Source organism: Sander vitreus, chromosome 17, assembly GCF_031162955.1.
Source record: "Sander vitreus isolate 19-12246 chromosome 17, sanVit1, whole genome shotgun sequence".
NCBI classification, from domain to species: Eukaryota; Metazoa; Chordata; class Actinopteri; order Perciformes; family Percidae; genus Sander; species Sander vitreus.
In genome coordinates this window covers 24,499,115-24,519,785 of record NC_135871.1, presented here as the reverse complement: position 1 = coordinate 24,519,785, position 20,671 = coordinate 24,499,115, and the positions used below count along the sequence as shown (strand labels likewise).

The following is a 20,671-nucleotide window of genomic DNA, read 5'->3' as shown; positions in this document are numbered from 1 at the left end:
TGCTGAAGCCGATACAGTTCATTGTAAGTTTGATTCTCAGAATATGATCTGAACTCAACGTGGTGTTTAATCTTCAACCAATTTAATGATAAGTTTTAGTTATGGGAACACATCGTATAAAACCAGTTTCAGAATATTTTCAGTTATCAGTAGCCATGCCCAGTTCTCTCCTAAAGACTGACTTCGGAAATAAATGCAAAAGAAAATACTTAATTTAAGTTTTAAGTGTTTCAAAGCCTAATGGCAGATGGATGCAGCGTGTTGGCCTATGGATTAACGAATCAAAATGATCATGCTGGTTGTTTTGGTCATCGGGCAATTTCCTCGCCTGCGTAAAACCTGCGTCATCGGTGCATTTGTGTCTTTTGACGTTTCTTCAATTAACATTATTCAAATAGAAAATCGTAGATATAGCCGCAACTTAGATGTCGAGAACAGTCCTACTAACGCAGTGGTTCTGGTACTGCTGGCTGTGCTGCGCACTTCGCAGTCCGATAAGTAAAAGTGAAGCATGGTTTGGGCAGCACCGGCAGGCTCCACACACTTTGACAGAAAAGAAGCAAGACGGCGAGTGAGAGTGAGTTGGGGAAGAACGGGAGGGTGGGAGAGCCCTCCCCCTGCCAAATGTCTCGATGGATCCACTCCTTCATAACCCCACTCTTCTCCAGCCTTGCGCAGATGGCCAACGTGTCCAAACCGGACTGTGAATCTGCTCACACGGCCACAGGATGACAAGATGAGAGCAGATTAGAAATTGAACTCTTCTCCCACTACTTTGTTTTATTTAGTGTCTAGTGAAAGCCAAAGTAGTCAAACACCCAGCGCAAGAGCACTTGGCTCCATATGAATGTCTGCCGGTCTCCCAGCGCACAGCGCTGGTGATGCCATGCCGCGAAGTCACACCGGCGATGAGAGCAGCGGCACTGGGCTCTGGCTGAAGACCCCAACAGGACACCGGGCGCAGGACTACGCACTGAAAGATGTGGAGTCTGGGCAGAGGACGATGAATAACGCGGTGCGGGTCGGTGACGGTCTCCTGTCGCCCTCCACGATAGGTGCTGTGGGATCGGAGAGGAAGCAGGGTGCCCGGCTCAGCCTGCTGGGGAAACCGCTGATCTACAGCGCGCAGAGCGGCCGCAGGAACGCGCGGTACCGGCGGTTCCAGAACTACTTGTATAACGTGTTGGAGAGACCGAGGGAATGGGCGTTCATCTACCACGCTTTTGTGTGAGTACTTGCACTTGTAATCACTGTATAGCAGAGAGGTTTACAGCACAACTTACTTCAAATCTTTTTTCTGTTCTCAATTGAATACCAGGTAACTACATTTAAAGGCCGAATTTACAGGAAATAAAGTATACAACATAATGAATATTTCATTTAAGGAGCAATAAAATGAAAACATGCCACTTTTTTTATTTTTATTTTTTAAATCTAACTGATTTAAGTTTTCATATTGCCTTTTGTTCACCTGATGATAATGACCAGCTGGGGTCATGGTGCACACACATCATGGTATTAAACTGATGCAGTTGTATGAAGATGTGGCTTCCAAGGAAAAAGTGAATTAGGGCTGCAACTAACGATTATTTTCAGTGTCAATTAATCTGTTGATTATTTTCTCCATTAATTGATTGGTTGTTTGGTCTATTAAATGTCAGAAAATGGTAAAAAATAAATAAAAATAAAGGTTCAATCAGTGCTTCCCAAAGCCCAAGATGACGTTTAAGAAGCTGCAGTCAGGACTAATCAATCAATCAGTTTTCAAAATAGTTGGTGATTAATTGATTAGTTAACTAACTAATTGATTAATCAATTAATCTTTGCAGCTCTGAAGTTAAAGGTGCCCTGCCACACAAAACCGTTTTTGCACTGCTACCTCCTCTGTCAGCTCTAACCACTGAAAAGAAATAAGCGGAGAAATCAGGCCAATTACAAAAGCTGGTCAGTCTGACGTGGTGTTGCCTGAGCTCATTACTATTCATGAGCTCACCCAGTTGCGCTGGGTAAAGGATGCTGATAGCCAGGCTCTCATTGGCTAGCTGTTAGCCAATCAGAGTCAAGCAGCATAGCTTGTTGAATATTAATGAGAACTGGCACAAATCGAGCTGAGTCTTCCTGCAGGCTTTCTATACCACGCTAGAATGGCTTGAAACAAGGTAACTAAGGCATTTATTTCCTCAAAAAATGTTACAGAGTCCATGGTAGAACTTCAGACATTACCACAAAGTAATGACATACGTGTGGCAGGGCACCTTTAAAGTTTTTTTGTGGAAACACTCACTATTTACAATGTATTCTATTCTCTAGTCTCTCTCACATATGCAAATGAATCTCTCTTCACCCCCCCATGCATGAACACAAACATGCACAGATATGCATAGAAACACATTTTCTGACTGGGAAAGATCTTTTCTTTTTCCTAACTTTTTTGATGGTGATGCTATCATTGACCTGATTTCAGTCACCTGTTGATTGGTGCTCGTATGTGAAGATATTTTGCAATTTACAATGCACACCTATTTCATATTGCAGACCTAATTGCAAAAGACCTGCATGTAGAATCAATACATCAGACAGAGTACTTTATTAGGCCCAATCTCTTCCTGATCTTTACGTAACACTGGAAGCTCCAACAGATTTGGGGCTCTTAGAAAAGGTCAGCACACTGTCAACTGAAAAGGGTAAATGTATTATTACCTGCTACTCCCGTGCATGATTTTGAGTCTTTCACCACTGATTTGGACAGAGAGTAGCTCTGGGAAAAGTCCTGGAGGGAAACTTTTAAAGCTGACATGTTTCAATTCTTAAATTCAAAACAGCCTTCAGCTGACCACAGCTTGCTTCCTCTGGTGGGAAATAGCTCCTTCATAGCCGAAATTTCTGATTTGAATTCTCCTTTCGAAACAAAAAATACTGTAAATATTGCAGATTATTGCTAACATTTGGGCTGAGCTTTCCTGGTTTATATCTGTCTAATATGATTTGTTGTTCTTTTGCCTGACTCTGTGTCCCAAGGGTGCTTGTCAACATGACACACGCTTACTGTAAACTGTATTAATCCACACCAGTTGTTATCTTGGTGTTTTGCGAGACAGTTGCTTGGTCATATGCACTGGTAATCTGCAAGATCCTTCCTTTTCTTTTAGCTGTGCTGTTTCTGCGCTGCACGTCCAAGAGATCACCTGTCAATCAAACAGTGCAGGCGGTGCTGTGACTTGATTAAGTTTGCGTTTTCGTAAGTGAGTGACGCGCTTTTCTGTCTGCTCAGCGGTGGAAACAGTCGATGCTCGTGTTAACTTTTGTTTTTTTGTTTATTTTAAACACCTGGCAATGTATCATCATGTATCATTTATCATATGTGTGGCAGAGCATGTTTCAGAGGATTACATTTACATTTATTTATATAAACATGTAACAGGGAGTTGATGTTTCATGAAAGAGCAGGCTCTGCATTAACACAGCTGTGGTTAAACCAAAAGAATACACACTTTATGCATTTTTTTCTCACTGTCTGCTTATCTATCTGTGTATATACAGCATATATACAACATATACATATGCACTATCTCTTTCACACAAATGCACCAGCAAGCCCACCAACCACAGCATGGTTGGAGTGATGAAACACCACATCCCTTCCTGTTTCAACTTCCAACAGTCTTGTTGGAAGAGGAGCGCTGTGAGAAGGAAGCAGTGGAGCTGTCAGAGGAGGGGCTGCAAAGCCGGATGTTGACGTTTTTATTTGCTCAGGCGGGACAGCTGAGGTCGCTGGGGTTAAGTTGTTACATCTGCTCACAACCACAGCCTTAAATAAACTGTACAAGTGATATAAAGAAAACCTTTGTCAGATTAGGAAAATAATCTCACATTGCAGGCAAATTGACAGAAAGCATGAGTGTGTTTTCTTTGTGCTTTGATGCAGAAAAAGATTCATAGAATAGGATTCCGATGAAAATTATAGATGTGAATGTGTCTACTGTACACATAGCTATACGTATTTCAGTGCAGTTTATTGTACATGCCTATTTTACGCTGTGATGCTAACTAACTCTGCAAATACCTAAATAGCATGTATGTGTACGTACACAGATCCAGTGTTAGTAATGATAAAAACACCACCAGAATAAGATTGAACTCCCAATCAGCAATGACAGTGGGATTATTCCATCCGCTAAAAAAACCTGGTTTTCTCTTTTGAATGGATTTCACCATATCAGAACAATTTTATGGCCCCAAAGGGCAGCGAGAGATTACTTTGAAAATTACCTAATTACCCAAACATTTGTCTTGATCTAGGAAAGCAGGTAAAAGAAAGCTGGAGAGACCATAGGATATTTTCAACAGTCACAGTGAATGTACGGCATCTTGATTAGAAGGGTTAGGAGGACACTTTGTTTAAGTCTGAGTCATCTTGATCTAGACTCAAACTTCAGACTTGGTGATTTACACACAATGTAGGTACTTTAATATGAGAGACGATTGCGTTGCTAACCACAAAAAAGTAAGTTTCACCCACATTTGCATACTTTCCAGTGATATAAGTAATCGTATGGTTGGCTATTATATTAGCTGTTTGTACTAATGCACATGGTGACGTCATGGTCCGCCTTAATTCACAGTTATTTCAGTGTGTCACATGCCATTTAAGTAAATGTATTTCTTTCGTGGTCACTCCCCATCAGTCACTGCGGTGTGCGTTAATGCAAGATGGCAGGGAGTAGTTACCACACATATACACACATGCTTGTGCAGTGGCTTGCACACTTGCACATATACAGTAGATATGCAGTATGCAGACGAAAAAGCAAAAGTAAATACATAAACATGCAAAAAGACACAAAAACATTCATATGTTTGTGCAGATACACTCAATTGTAGACAAATGTGGTATGGCCACACGTACAAACAGTCACATGGCTACACATAAACACATTCACACGTGGTAGGAGATGCACAAACACACCCACAAACAAAAGAAAGTACATGATTTATAAAAGACAATTTTCCTTTTGATCCTTTAATTAGTAAGCGGTTTTGTAGAAACATATGCTGCATTGTGCGTTTGTGTGTGTGTGGAACTACGCTGTGCAAGCGTGTCAGAAAACAAGTTGACTGTGCATGTGTGTTAATGTGCATTTACTGTATATTTGAAATCAATATATGTATATTACTCTGTATACTATAGGAATCCCTGGTGTGCTGCTGATGTATAAATCGGGACACTGATAAGCATCTGGGCTTTCCTCTTGCCAAATAGTGCTCCCACACTGAAAAACTGCTGGCATTAAGATTCAATCTCTTAATGAGATGGCGTGTGTTGGCCTAATCACATTTGCTGAAATGTGTTCCAGCCACAGTCTCCATTATGTGCTATACCGAGATGATTCCTTTCTGTGTTTTTGTGTGTATGAGAGTAATGTTTCACCCAATTTATCTATTTGCTCAACTGTTTTTGTGTTTCATGCAAATCTGACATGACGTCTTGTCCATGCCCTAATGTTTGTATGTGTTTGTGTGTAATGTTTCTGTATCGGGAAAGTGGGTAAGAGTGTGTATTCAACAAATACTTTTTGTGTGTGTGTGTGTGTGTGTGTGTGTGTGTGTGTGTATGTGTATGTGTGTGAGATTGATTTGCTCACACGGTTTTGAGTGCGTCAGTCATTGATCCCAGGGCCATTCTGGTCCATCGACAGGTAGCACATCAACCCAGCCTGTTTGCCACGAGGCGGATACGCACTTTGTTGTAATGATCAACCTCAGTCCAGTGTTATACTTTAACCACACAGATTTGTTCAGCATCTGTGATGCATTAATTGTCAGCTTCAGTTGGCTCTTTAAAGGGAATGTCACTTTATTTCTATTTTAACAGCCACATAGCATTCACTGATAGGCATTGGGTATTACAGTATAGACTGTCTTTATCAAACGCTTTAAACAACCTATGTCTTGTTTTCCTGACAAGTGGCCTCTTGTGGTTGTGCGAATAACTGTTCTCTCACAGTAGCAAAGGTGGAAGTAGCTTGATGGTGTTGAGGCACCACAAACCTCTGAGGGCTGAGGGACCAAACGTTCTATTTTAGAAGATAAGATGTGTGAGTGTGGAGGATTTTGAGTTATTTAAAGACAGCATTGACATAATTGATTCCTTATGTGAATTATAACAAGTAGAAGCATATTGATTTGGGTTTCTTTGGTCCAAAACAGGTTTTTATTGTTGTTTGGTTTGTTGGACGTCTTTCAGCCAGGTGGATCACGTTATTACAGTTGCTGGAAGTAACAGACTTGTTGTCACTTTTCTTTTCTGGTGTTCTGGCCATATTTCAACATCTACATACCACTGACTGTCCACTATGTTTTATGAATAATTGGTAATCTGATGGCCTGTTGTTTGTATAGATATTTGTTTTCCTCTTGGTATTGCTGCCCTACCAATTGAAACCAGCCATAGCAATTTAGTTTGACCCCTCACTAGTGGTAAGGGGGGGGTGTATCATGTGGAAGGGTGACATCTGTGCTGTGACTGATAAGTTGAGTCTTCCAAAGCAGCCAGGAGTTAAGTTTTCATTAAAACATGCCAAATTAATCAGTGCACACAAGGCCAAATCGCCTCCTAAGTTACCACGTTGCAAAGGCTATTTTTAAACGAAGTCCGACGCAGTCAGTCCACATAAAAACACAATGGGGCTACATTCAGCTACAGCTAACTTCACGGAGAACAATGACGGCAGAACAGCATCACCAATCTGTTTTAACCGAATATATGGTCCAGCTCAGCTAAAAACACCGGATCTGCAGCACGTTACCGTGTTGCTATCGTTTAATTTTTCGCTCACTAGCCTGTTTGTAACTGGTAGGCTACCGGCAATGTGATCTTCCCCCTGTTCAACTGACTCTAGCAGATAGTATGCGACTGTCTGCTATTTTTACAGACGTGTGAACTAACCACAGTCAGTTGCCCTGTTCATGGACTCATGGTGCTCTTTTTTTCTACTTCATTCGATACCCATCATGTGAAAGGAAGTATTTAGTTGTGTAAAATGCCACCACCACTCCATTACTAGCTTCTGCGATAGTGGGCCAATCACATAAAGTTGCATTAAAGTGTCTGTGAGCAAAACCATACAAATAAACATTTCCTTCTAGATCTAGGTAAAAAAAAAAAAAAAAGGATCAAATGCAGTTATCGCTTGAGTGGAGAAGTTTAAATACTACTCTGTACTGGGTTAATTTCGGTTAAAATGTATTGAGTACCCATACCGAGCCCTACATCCAACGCAGTACTTGCTCATAACAAGCATCTGAAACACTAGAAAAAGGCTGTTGCACTCGCATATTATTCAAACAGCAGGTTCATTGATCCCAAAATAAAATGTAAAATGCACTCAGACTTGAAGAACATCAAAGGCGACTGCACTATGTTTCCTGAGAACATGGTGACATTTGAGACACCTGAGGACATACGTATAAGAGTCTCTGTGTTTTGGTTTGTTTTTTTTAGTTATTTCCAGGTAGGGAGGAGGCTGTTGGCTAGCACCCAATGGAAAATGCTGGAAAATGCTAAGGACCCATTAAATGGGATGAATAGAAAGAGAGGTGTGTGTGTGTGTGTGTGTGTGTGTGTGTGTGTGTGTGTGTGTGTGTGTGTGTGTGTGTGTCTGTGTGTGTGTCTGTGTCTGTGTCTGTGTGTTGTAAATACTGTCATGATAAGTTCCGGTGTTTGCATGAATAGGCACAGAGTGGGTACCCTATTAATGGTAATGTGTGTTTTATTTTATGTCTTTACTGGAGAGTGTAACACAGCACAGACACAATGTGAATTTGTGTGTCCAGGTCACCAGTTGGCATTCAGGGCAAAACAGAAGGATGGATGGAGAGGAAGCAAGATAAGATGAAAACACGTACAAAAAGAAGATAGAGTGAGAGAGGGTGAAACGGGAGGTGAAGATGAGAACAGGGAGATTCGAAAACGTTTTAGCAGGAAAAAAAAGGCATCATCTCTGATGTCTGATCTACAAGATGACTTTCATGAGATAGGTAATCCATCAGAGTGGACCTTATAGTTGTGTTATCATTATGTGGTAATGCAGTTAAGAGCAGGGAATGTGTTTTTTTGAAAGTTGCATTCAATGACATTCCAATAGCATTCCTAAATCCCCAGATCCTTAGACAATTTTGGGGAGGAGGGAGTATAATTTATAGTTCAAACTGATGATTAATGCATGATTAGTGCATCACTCCTAACACACCGTGGTTCATCAGAAAATCCCTTTTCTCCTCTTTAAGTCATACAAAACGCACTGTATTTGTCTGCAGTTTAGTGTCTTTCCAGTTCACCAGGAACGCTTACAATACAAAGATCCCCCATGAGCATCCAGTTTCAATACACCCACTACATATTCTCCTCAATATTCCAGTGTTACAGGGACGTGCACAGGTACGGGCTATTGTTGCCCTGGCAACTGCCCGTTTGCCCTGATTGGCTTAGCTGCCCCTCTGGTGAAAGAGCCTAAATAAACTTTTCTTTCTTTATTTTTTTTGTTGCTGTTGTGGCTGCAGCAATATGATAATACGACCATCATTACCAAATTTAAATCGCTATATCATGCAATCTTGCCCTCATGGTGCACACTGTCCCCAGTCACGTGACTTGAATGAAAGAGGGAAAGCCAAGCCGTTCTGCCTTCACATGAGATTATGCCAAATGCCCTGTGAATAGTAACCAAAAAAATCCACTTGAGCTTTGAATAAAGTGCAGCTTCAGCTTGTAACGTTTGCATCACGTCGTGCAGCATTGCCATTAGCTATAGTAACGTAAAATGCTACGTTATCAACCAAAGCTAATGACAGCCTATATTGCAGCAGCAGGCTAACGTAGCTACGTTAAGTCTGTTACATTAGTGTGCGTTCTGTAGAGAAGAGAGAGGCTCAGGGGTGGGATGGTTTGGAATCATGCTAGGTTATACGTTGTTTACAGTCAATATGTTACGTGAGTTTTCAACCAACAATCAGATGTGACGTTAGTGAAAGTGAAAGTCGCCTTATTTTGTCATGAAATGATAAATTAACAATTGGTTAATGTAAGAACTTTGCATTTAAAAAAAATGTATAGCCTAATGTTAGTTTTGTGTGCTTAAGTATGTCTTCACAACAAAGACGACTGAAGAAGAGAGAGAAAGAGCTCAAAGAAGCAGCTCTGTAAGATCTGCAACTTTGCAGAGCTGGAATAAAATATTTGATAATGTCAAGCAACCTTCCTGCATTATTGATTAATGTGATGTAGGCCTATTTTATCAGAAGAATTTTCTTTAAGTTGGAGTAGGCTAATAACTCATTAAAACAAATGTTTCATTAATAATAAACACACAGTTAATTGTGTCTGTGCCGTGTATAGCATTGCAAATTAGTTATTATTTTATGGATATCAAAAGCTCCAGTTCACAGAGCATTTGAGAACCTGGGGATCGAGTAAAATACTTTTACTAGCTGTAGTCACGTTGTCATTGTTCATATATATATACCATTTCAAATGTGCAAAAAGAAATGAGCTAATTAGCCTTTGTCAGAGTGGAGAGATTTGATGAACAATCAGATCAGCTTGTCGGTTTCATCAGAGAACCAGAGCTCACTGGTAAGAAGGTGCAAGATCGGAAGGGACTGCAGTGACAAATATACTATGACATCCGAGCAGGTCATACAGGAAGTGTGTGTGTGTGTGTGTGTGTGTGTGTGTGTGTGTGTGTGTGTGTGTGTGTGTGTGTGTGTGTGTGTGTTTGTGTCGAAGGGTTTGAGAGGGAAAGAGCAAGAGATCTTTCAGAGCGCACACTTGCATTTCTATGAGTGTGTGAATGAGAGAGAAAAAAAGACTGCAAGTGTTTGTGTGAGAATGAATGTGTACGTACGGTATCTGCGTTTGTCAGAATTACCGATTGTGTGTGTTCAGTATTGGTATAACACACTTACAAGCACTGCACAGGCTTTCCTTCCAGTGTATGACTGCATGAGTATGCAGGGTTACGCGGTGTATCTGTCAGCATCAGTGTGTGTCAGCATCGGTGTGTGTCTGCTCATTAGTCATCCGGCAGCACTCTCGTACATCAGCGGAGGTGCCAGTTTGCTGTGCAGACTCCAGCGCTGATGGATGGAGACAGGCTGAGCTTGTCCGTCCTCCTACCCACACAGAGTGCACCTCTGCTGGGTTTGCGTCACTACAGGGGAGGCTGTAGTGACCCGCTGCACACACACCTCAGACGTTACCCTATCAGCTCTCTAAACAAGAGTGTAACTCAAAACCACGCAGTCACGGATCCTCATACTGTGTACACATGCACCCATATTAAGACACAGGAATGCACATTTGCACTTACTTTACACACACACACACACACACGCACAGACAGAGTGAGAGCTTTTTTGGCATGTTTTCACCTGTGGACGGATCAGGGGACGTCATTAGTCATGCCAGTTGAATAATTCTAATTGGAGAAATGTTGAGAGTTAACATAGGCATTGAGAGGAAGCGAGAGAGTGGTTGGTTGAGAAAAGAGGAGATGAAGAGAGGAAGAGTGAAATGAGATTACAGATAGCGGGGTGATTTGCTTTCCAAGTAGTGATATTACTATGCACTGCTGTATGTGCTGGAAGTGAAAACACACACTGACACATTTAATTGAATTAATTTATCAAAGAACAGTCATTGGTTCCAGCTTTCGTTGTTTTATAAAATTGTATTGAATATCTTTGGGGATTTGGACTGTTGGTCAAAGAAAACAAGCAATTTGAACATGTCACCTTGTAATGAGTACGGTTTGACATTTTCTAGACTAATTGTTGATTAATTTAACAAAGTGACAGATTTAGCAAAAGTGAAAATAATTGTGACATGCATGAGCACAAGGATGTGATGATATGTGAATGCCTAAATGACTCCCATTTTGATCATTGTATTATAGCTATAACCGAAGGGTTACATACACTTGGACTTAGAAAGCACATCCCACATGCCTTATATGAACATGGGAGTTAAAGAGATATTTTGCTGGTTTAAATCCAGCTCTGTGTGATGGCAGTGTGCAGATAAACGCTGTGTGGCTTTCCTCTGTGGCCGCAGTGCACAGAGCTCCAAGCAGCCGAGGTCTGCAGTGATCCGCCGGATGACGCAAAACGCGTCATGTAGGTCATTCACTGAGATCCCCTGGGGAAAAAAAACCCAACACCGTTCATCTAAACACAATGCCTGCACAATGATATATCAGAGCAGGATTGAATTCGGCAAAGTATCACTGTAATGGTGGTGAAAAGAAAAACACATGCACCCGAAACACACACAAAAACACAAATCTAACCTATTGCGTGACATTGTTGACCAATTGCAGATGATGGTGTGCTGCCAAGTGAATGCACACTGTGGCTATTAAGGGCCAATGAGACATGTTAAATTGTCAAGTTTCCATTTCCAGAGTACTTCATTTGACACAAACTGTTGTGCTATGAGATACAACCCATGTAAGGACTTGCATATTTATTTTATACTAGCACAGTGCCCGTTCAAAATGGAACAGGCTGATTGTTTGGCCTTTGGTATTGCTGCTTGAAGCTTTCTCCAGAACCATTGTACCCCAAAATTACTTTAGAGAGAGAGAGAGAGACAGAGAGAGAGAGAGAGAGAGAGAGAGAGAGAGAGAGAGAGAGAGAGAGAGAAAGAGAGAGAGAGAGAGAGGTGGACGGTAATGAAAATGAAGAGAGTTGAGTTGATGAAGAGAGTGTTAAACTACATTTTCACTATGATACTAATTACTCTGAATCTAGTCTTTAGAATATTTGTCCATAAAGGACTAAATAATGGCATTTACTTCTGACGTGGTGGGAAATGGGACGGCGAAGCCCAAATGGGTGAAGGATTGCTGCATCCCAGTTCAGGGTCCCAAGATTAGCAGTCTCTTCTCACAGAGGAAAAGACAAAAGGGATAAATACCTGCAGTAAACTTGAAAAGTTTGTAATACGAAATGAGTTTACAATATGAGTTACGATGTTTCACAGCACATGATTGACCACAGGAAAACAGTGCCAGATTAATGGTAAACATATCCATACAACCTCCATTTTTCTCTGATCAATAATATGCAGGACTTTAGGCCATAACTCCCATTATTCATTTCCTGCAGACGCTTTATAATTGGTCCAGTTCATGTGAAACAATTTACCATTGGCTGATGACCAGCTGCAGGTAAATACACCAAAATCTCCAAGTTTTTCCCAAATGACATTGAATGCAGCTAGTGAACTTGGATGCTGCACATATCACCATGCTGTGGGACAGTCCTATATTAGTAAAATGGATATGAATAATAAATCTGTGTAGCAGCACCACAGTTTGCTTTTCCCTCATGAATCAGACGAGGATTTTTCTTTTCCTCCACATCCGATAAACTGATCACAATATGTCTACACTGATGTTTTGATGAAATTACATCCTTTTAGCTTACGCTTTTATCTAAAGTGACTGACAAAAGGTGCATTCACCCATGAAGATACCAACCAAAAGTTGCAAGAAGCATGCAAGTACATAAAAATTAATCAAATAAGCAAAATAAAAGATAAAGTTGTTTTTTTTTTTTTCACATTGTGTAGAATAACTGATTTGAATATTTATTTATATATTAATCTCAGAAGAGTATGGCCTTCCTTGACAATGCTTCAGGCATACACATAAACAGCCACATTGGTTTTTATGCAAATTGCCTATCTTGCCTGGACTATAAAGTAACCAGCTCAGCATCAATATCCAACAATCTGAGACAGCAGAGTATAAGAGATGGAGGGAGGAGGGACAGGGTTGAGAGGAAAGGAAGTGTGTAACAGGACAACAGCAAAATTAGTACAAAATAAAGTTGTTACGCGGTATTCTTCATTTTCCCATTTCATTTCATTTCTCTGTCTTGTTAACATGGAGCTAATGTGGGTAGGCATGTGAGTTGGCTTTTACTTATTGTGTGAACTTATTACAATTCCTGTGATAGAGGTAGAAACAGCCGGAGCCTTTCTTTGATGGCAGAAGTCAGACTTGAATAATCTGTCAGCTCTTACCAGTAGTTGTCTCATACATCTCTCCAACAGAACAGTTTATATGGTGTTGTTCCAGCCAATTGACATATAGAGAAGATGCTTTTAAAGCAGCTAATGAACAGAGTCAACTGAAAGTTTTCCCACAACATTTTTACGTCGGTTTGATTTAAAGATTAAAATTTCTCCCACTTCCTCTCTCTGTGTTGCCGAATCTGTTGTGAATCAATGTTCCTTTATTGCCATTAAAGATGTCTGTTCTGTTGTGAAGGCACCTTTGAAGTGCTCTGAGTGAAGAATTGTGGGCATATGTGCAAGAGTTTAATGAAACTGAGGCAAGCTACGTTTTTTTCATCTTTTATTAAAAGCTATCAGGAGCCAGAACGTGTCCCCTGAGGAGTACGAGTGCTGTCCATCATCTGTTCCTCTTTGTTTACTCAGTGAGGAATCTTTATTGTCCCCTGCTTTGAGATCAATGGGATCATTTGTTTGTTTGACTGTCGCATCTTGGTTAAACTTGGTGAGAATGATGCAACACATTGCTGCACTCCAGCACCGTACGCTAGTCACGCTTTGCAAGACCTTCCTTCACAGTGCTGCGGAGGAGGGTCTGGTTTGTACACACAGCATTCCGGGATGAGACAAAAACATGCTCTGGTTTATTGGCATTTCTTTAAACCAGTGTCAATCGTCTTATGTAGCACTAGGCACCGGGCAGAGCCACGGTGCCACTGCAAAATAGCCTCAGAAGGGAACTTGTTTTGGTGGAACGTGTACATTCAAAAGTTGTTTAAGTGTTGCAAAAGAAAACTCAGATTGGACAGATAGTCTAGCTAGCTGTCTGGATTTACCCTGCAGAGATCTGAGGAGCAGCTAACCATAGTCCTCAGAAATCAGCAAGAGTTTAAAATTCCAACACAAAGAAAGCGGAAGGTAACGGACGGCAACGGAGCAATCCCGGAAGTGGAACGTCGTGGATATGTAGGCTAGAGGGACACTGAATGGACATAGGATTTTACTGTTTCAAAAGCACAAAATGAGTTATCCTGTGATCATGTGTGTGCCTGCCTCATGCTATATACACCTTCTTTGTGGTTTATATAGATAGGTGTTGACACTTAATAGAGCACATGCTTTTGCAAGCCTGCACTATTGTGTGGTCCACAATACACAATTTTACGTTTATTTCTCACTGCTTCGTTTACTAACCATTTCAAATGCAGTCTCACGTAGCCAGCTTATGTGGGTTAATAGGTCAAGAATGCAGAATATGTACAGAGTTTAGACAGAAAATGAAAGCATACCTTCATTCCTAAATTTCATTTTTTTCACTCTGTTGTTGATTTACACATTACTGTACACACACAGGCCCAAAATACACACACATGCATTAATGTAGAAATGTCAGAGCGAGTGTACTGCCCATAAACAGGCGCACTGAGCAGTTGGGGGTTCAGTGCTCAAAGGGCACGTTTATTTGTAAAGCTCCTTTCATTCACAAAGGCAGTTCAAAGTCTTTTACATAAGGTATGTTTTACTTGCCCTAAATTACAATTCCAGGCTTGCAGTTTGTAATTACACCTCTTTTTTTTTGATTGGGGAGGACTTTGTGTGTGTCACTTTGGCTTCCCTCCTTTCCTGCATAAAGCCATTCACATCATTATTGTATGTCTTTTGCCATGATATTTGATTTTGCGCAAACAAATAAATAAATAAATAAATGTAAAGGGCACTTTAGTAAGACAAAATCTGATCTTTGATTGTTGTTGTAGTTCCGGGAGTTTCTCTGAAGCAAATGTGACAAAGATGAGGATGTAATGAAGGAGAAGCTGAAAGATTAGATTAATTTGTGAAAGAGGAATATGAGCAGGTTTTAGGCATGTGTGTGTGTGTGTGTGCGCGCGAGTGTGTGTGCGTGCGTGTGTGTAATTGCCAAGTAGGCTATGTTTCTGTAACAAAATGACTGATCAAATGTCACTTTTGTTTATGAGTTCCTTTGCAAATATTCAACAATTTATGAACGCTTTTCAGCTCTCTGTGCTTTGGAATTTGTTTGTGTACATGTACTACACTAACATTTTTGTGTATGTGTGTGCGACATCTCTACCACATGACTCAGCAAAAGCCCCCAAAGAACATGTTGGCCCTAGCAACCAGAGCTTGTACAGAATCGAGTGACTCATGTTACACTGCATGAAAAGTTCTCTGTGTTACTCTGTGTGTGTGCAAGGGTGTGAGAGGGAATGAGGCAAGAGGGGAGAGAATGTCCCTGTGAGTGCATGTGTGTGAGAAACTTTCTCTGAGTGCGAGAGAGTGTGTGTGTGTGTATGTATGTGTGTGTGTGTGTGTGTGTGTGTGTGTGTGTGTGTGTGTGTGTGTGTGTGTGTGTGTGTGTGTGCGCAGGCATTGGGCCCAGTCCATTGACGGGAGTCAGTCTAATGTAGAGTGAGTCTCTGTTTTCTTTAAGTAAGCCTTCTCTTAGGCCTGCAGCCAACAGAGCAACCAGCCTGACACAACAAGACAGCTGTTTGGATAACATCACACCTTTTGTGTGTGTGTGTGTGTGTGTGTGTGTGTGTGTGTGTGTGTGTGTGAGCAAAACAAAGAGAGAGAGAGAGAGAGAGAGAGAGAGAGAGATTTTTAAAATTTGATTTAACTTAAACAGACCCAGTTGACTGGTTAACACAGTCATGCGTACTGTATGTGTGAGAGTGATGTGTGGATGTGTATGACAATATGTGTGACAGAGTGAGTGATAAGAGAGCATTTGAGCTTTTATCTAAGTGATTGAGGAGGTTGCCCATATGTGTGTGTGTGTGTGTGTGTGTGTGTGTGTGTGTGTGTGTGTGTGTGTGTGTGTGTGTGTGTGAGAGTGAGTGAGTGAGTAAGTGTGTACTTTAAATCATGTTGTGATATAAATTTGAGTCATTTGGGGACAACATGCTGGTTTCCACAAGGTAAACCATTTAATTTTAGGGTTAAGACTTAAAGTTACACTCCTTATGATATTTATGTAATCAAACCATGTTTAGCGTAACTGTTTGTAATTTTATCTCGTTGATATCAGCCTTTTCTCTCACAGCCGTATCAGAGCTGTATTACATTTCTGTTAATGCAAATTCAACATGTTCTACTACTGCTGCTTTACATTCAAATTATTCATTGACTAACGTCGTTCATCAAAAATTATATAATAATAAATATAACAATATTTGTTTTACATTTTAATCAGCAGCCACAGTGAGCTGTGTGCTCTGTTGTGTGAAGAACTATGCACGCTGAGTTCAGCATGAAATCAGATCACAATTGCTTATGGCACGATGGAAAAAAGGCCAGTTATTGATTGACTTCTTTATTAAAACAACGTGGGTTTGTTTGGCTGTGCTTTAAACTGATACATCTGCTCTTCTATTGTATTTCTGAGAAAGTAGCTGCTCAAGGAACTTTTGCTGTAGTGTTAAACTGCACTTGCTGAGCCACATGTGCCACCAGATCAACCAGGACTGCAGTTTTAAGGATTACAACTTAAATGTTATAGTTAAGTCTCCAATGACTAAATAGAAGTTACAGACATTTCTTCCTAAGGGATAAAACTACTTTACGTGTGTGATACAGTGTGTGTGAATGACATATGACAGTACATGATGCTGTCTTTATAAATGAGGTTGCCCATCTCTGTTTCTTTATAGAAAAAGAGAAAGAGAGTTTTGTTATTTAAAAAAAATGACTATTAAACAACAAATGTCCTCTAATTAAAACACAAATTAAACATTTTCAAATCAAATAGTGCACACACTCAGGCACACATCTGGTTGGACAGAGAGAAAGAGGGAAAGAGTGTAGGAGGGAGTGTAAGAGCAGAGATGGGGGATATTTGTGAGTCTGTTGTACACTTGCTAAATGTCAACGCCATCCAATTCTGCATGAGGCTGTTTATAATGACACCAAAGGCTAGAGATGATAGCCTTCCCTTCACAGCTTTAATATATGTAAATCCTTCTAGGCCCTTTCCGACACAACACGATTTGAGCTCCCCGCTGGGTTCAGCACACAATGTGACTAGGTGTTTGGGGAAGTCGCAGAGGACAGAGCGAAATAGGGGAATACGTGGTTTTGTTTTTGCCGGCAACGAAGATGGATCTTGCCCATCCTAAAAAGCACATGCTAGCACTGGCCCAGCTAGTGAGAAGAGGAAGGGGAGCAGCAAGGAATAGGAGGCTGGGGGTGTATGAGACCCTCAGGTTCAGAGATCAGTTTGGGGAATTCACACAATATTAGTTTTTCCTGCATTTCGCCTTCCGTGCCTGGCTGGCTGCTTCGTTTCTTTTGGCCACGCGGTTATTTGGCGCAGCGCAGGCCCGCTCACGCTTTGCTCGATGCAAGGAAACTCTCTCCATATCCTTTGCTCTCTCACAGACTATTTGGGATTGTTACAAACACAACTCTCGTTCCTATAAATCACCACCATGTTGCGCAACACCGCCAGCCCTGCTCGATGAAACTGGAAATTAAAAAGGCGTTACAGTTGAGATAATTTCCGACAGCAAAATCTGATGTGTGTCGTGCTGTGTCAGATATGAACAGACACCAGGGTTAGATACTAATGGATTCATAAATGCACCCTTCAATGTGTATGTTCCATTAGACACTTTCCCTTTTTCTGCAGGAAATGTAGACATTTGAGTCCTCAGTCTGTGCAGGTTAGGAAGCAAATATAGAAAGGTGTCAAGCTATTATCCTGATTTGTCTGTGCAGGTGTTTTTTGTTACTTACCAGAAGTGCTGCTAATGCATATCAGCTGTTGAGTGTAATTGATTTTCTGAGGAATTGTTGCTGGAGCACAGTGTAACTCAAAAAAACTGCATTTGTGTTCAAAGCTGAACCACACAGTGCTTTGACATACAACCAATACAGTTAAAAAGCCAACAGTTGAGTAAAGGATAGACTGGTCGGCATCAGTGAAAGGAAAATGCCTCCATCCTTTTCTGTGAGACCTGTTGCCATTTTCCAACCGTGGGAAAGAAGTTAAAACAGGTAAAACACATTTGGTGGAATACAAATTGAAATTATTTCAAAGGTTTCCCAAAACGGCCTTAATGCCCCAAAAGATCAGAGCGACAAAATATGCCCTCTGAAAAAAGAAAATAATTTCTAAGCCTAGCATTTAATAAAACTAAAGCTTAAACATCCACAGTTAAGAATATTTAACCAAAACTAATAGATCGCTTGAATACCAATGCTGCATATAAAATGCAAATAACAGCAAGTAGCAGCAGAGGGACAGAGCTGTGGAAACTGGGCTAATATACTCAAATAATTTATTTCATCTTCTGGTTTTTGAAGAAGACTGTTCCGGCACTTCACTGCAGATGTGAAACCCTCCAATTTTAAGGCCCTCTTTGGAAAATGATGGCATCTCTTATGGTGCGATTTTGTATAGAAAGGTTATTCAGCCTCTCTTAACAGCTAGAGGATCCTGCAGGGATGTTAGAGCAAGCAAACATTCGGCTTAGAGACCCACATAGCTTAGTCACCTTGAAGCTGCACATTCACACATTCATGCAAACATAAATACCGACAGGTGATTGGACGGCTCCAAAAAGACACACACATACGTGCCTATATACTGAACTGACACACTAGTAGATCCACAAAGATTCCTGGCCCCAAATGAGCTCATCTTTAGCTCCCAACCACAATAGATTTTCCATACTTGCAGACCCAGAACGCGCACATACACATACACACAAATACAAATACAAATACATGTGACGGACCGAACCGTGACAGAGACTGCAGCTTCTCCACCACAAGATCCAAGTAACAAACATCTTCTCCCCCTCCACCCTTTGTCTCCTGACCTTGTTAAGCAAAGAAAGAAGGAGAGGGGGAGGGGAAGGCAACATGTTTCGGAGAGGCCGGTGGATAAATTATGGCCGGGGTTTCTGAGGTAAATGGTGCATTGAGAGCAGACTTGGCCACATTTAAGATATTAGGACAGGCACTGAACACAAGGTCTGCTCCAGACCAGGTCCAGCTCCAGCCAGAGTAGATGTGGACGGTCAAAGTCATCACTTCTGGGCCCTTATTTATCAAAGCATTCGTAGAACAAGTCCTAAATGTGTGTGTAGGAAGTGTCTGTAAGAAAATTGGTATTTAATGCAGCGTTTCTTGTTGTGGACGGAAGTACCAAACTAGAAAAATAAAGACGTCAAGCCATCAAATTGACTTTGAGATGAGTTGTTTTTGTCAGTAAGTACATGCTCATACGTTTGAAGAAATGATTTAAACAGATTTTTGAAATTCTCAAAATTGTCATCAACGCCTGAAATTTTACAGGAGTAATCCACCACACCAAGGATCACGGCTGTAGTCCGCTTCACAGGTTACAATGGATGTAAAAGGTGACCTAGAGAGTCAGCAAAGAACCTCATAATGTAGCAAAACATCCCTACAAACCCTCTCAAACCTCTTGTGCAGCTTAATCCAGTTCTAAACCATTGATCCATAAGCGTTCATGCACCATGGAGTACATTTGGAGTACTTTCTCAATTTGTTTGACTTTGACATAGAGATGAGGTTAAAAGTAGGCTGTGTCAGAATGGGAGACAGCTCTGGTTCAAATCTGTTGTCCAAGGTTCAATTTTCCAACCCAGCTTCAGCTCAAGTTTAGGCCCAACTATAGCCAAGTTGTCTCAGTTGCTTAACCTCAATCAAATTTGTTTCAGTGTCCTAAACAAAGATAACCTTTACTACATGTGATGAACAAAAGAAAATAGAAAAACCCATTCATGGGAATGTCACATATTCCGGTTTGTGGTGGAGGAACACAATGTTCACATAATTCATACTGACAACAAGCAATCTGCGTTTCAGAGTTCATGCTCATTTTATTTAGGAGAGCTTATTGGAAAAATATGGAAGCTTCACTCTAACTCTTACCACAACAGTGACACAGATGTTCCCCTATGCAATGACAAGGCTCAGTGCAGCCTTTAGACAAACTGTGTTTGTGACACAGTGGGAGGTAGTGTGCTTTTGTGTCTTTTATAATGGGGTTTTCAGCGTCCTCGTGCCACAGAGGCTGAAGAGCAGAACAATGACAAAAGTGTTGGGAAGCATTAACAGAAATTAGAAAAAGATTTTTATCCCGTCAATCTCAAAATAATTGCTGAAAAACAACATTTGCCGGCCAAGAAATGTCCTTTTAACTCGGCGTCTCTGGCAGCCACTGTATGTGTGGTTGAATCAGTTTCTATGTGCGTGTGAAGTTGGAATGCTTTTTTCCATTATGAATCACTTTTATTATTCATAATTAAGAAAAGCAGTGGGCCTAATACTACAAAGCAAAACAAAAACACCCCCGTTCAGAAATACAGCTGGCCCATAAACCCATTCTCTAATTGGAAGTATATAAGTGGAGGAGATCAAAACATCCATATTGACGGGTTAGAGGGTGGGAGGGGGGAGTTTGGGGGTTATAGGTGGTTCGTTGTAAACGCATCCCACTTTTCTAGAAACATCCCCTGTTTAAAATGGAAAAAACTATTGCAAAACAGCCATGCCAAACCCTGCCTGCTGACAATGATGTTATTTTCCAACTAATTG

The 20,671-nt window shown here is 40.9% G+C and overlaps 1 protein-coding gene across 1 annotated transcript in view; it reads left to right on the top strand.

Moving 5' to 3' along the window:
* The first annotated feature begins 445 nt into the window (after nt 1-445).
* Nucleotides 446-20,671, top strand: part of kcnq5a (potassium voltage-gated channel, KQT-like subfamily, member 5a) — a 95,490-nt gene continuing 75,264 nt past the window's right edge. Inside the window, exon 1 of the mRNA XM_078273008.1 lies at nt 446-1,227. Within this exon, the coding sequence (XP_078129134.1) occupies nt 848-1,227 (380 nt within the window). The 5' untranslated portion in view covers nt 446-847. The remainder of the gene's footprint in view (nt 1,228-20,671) is intronic.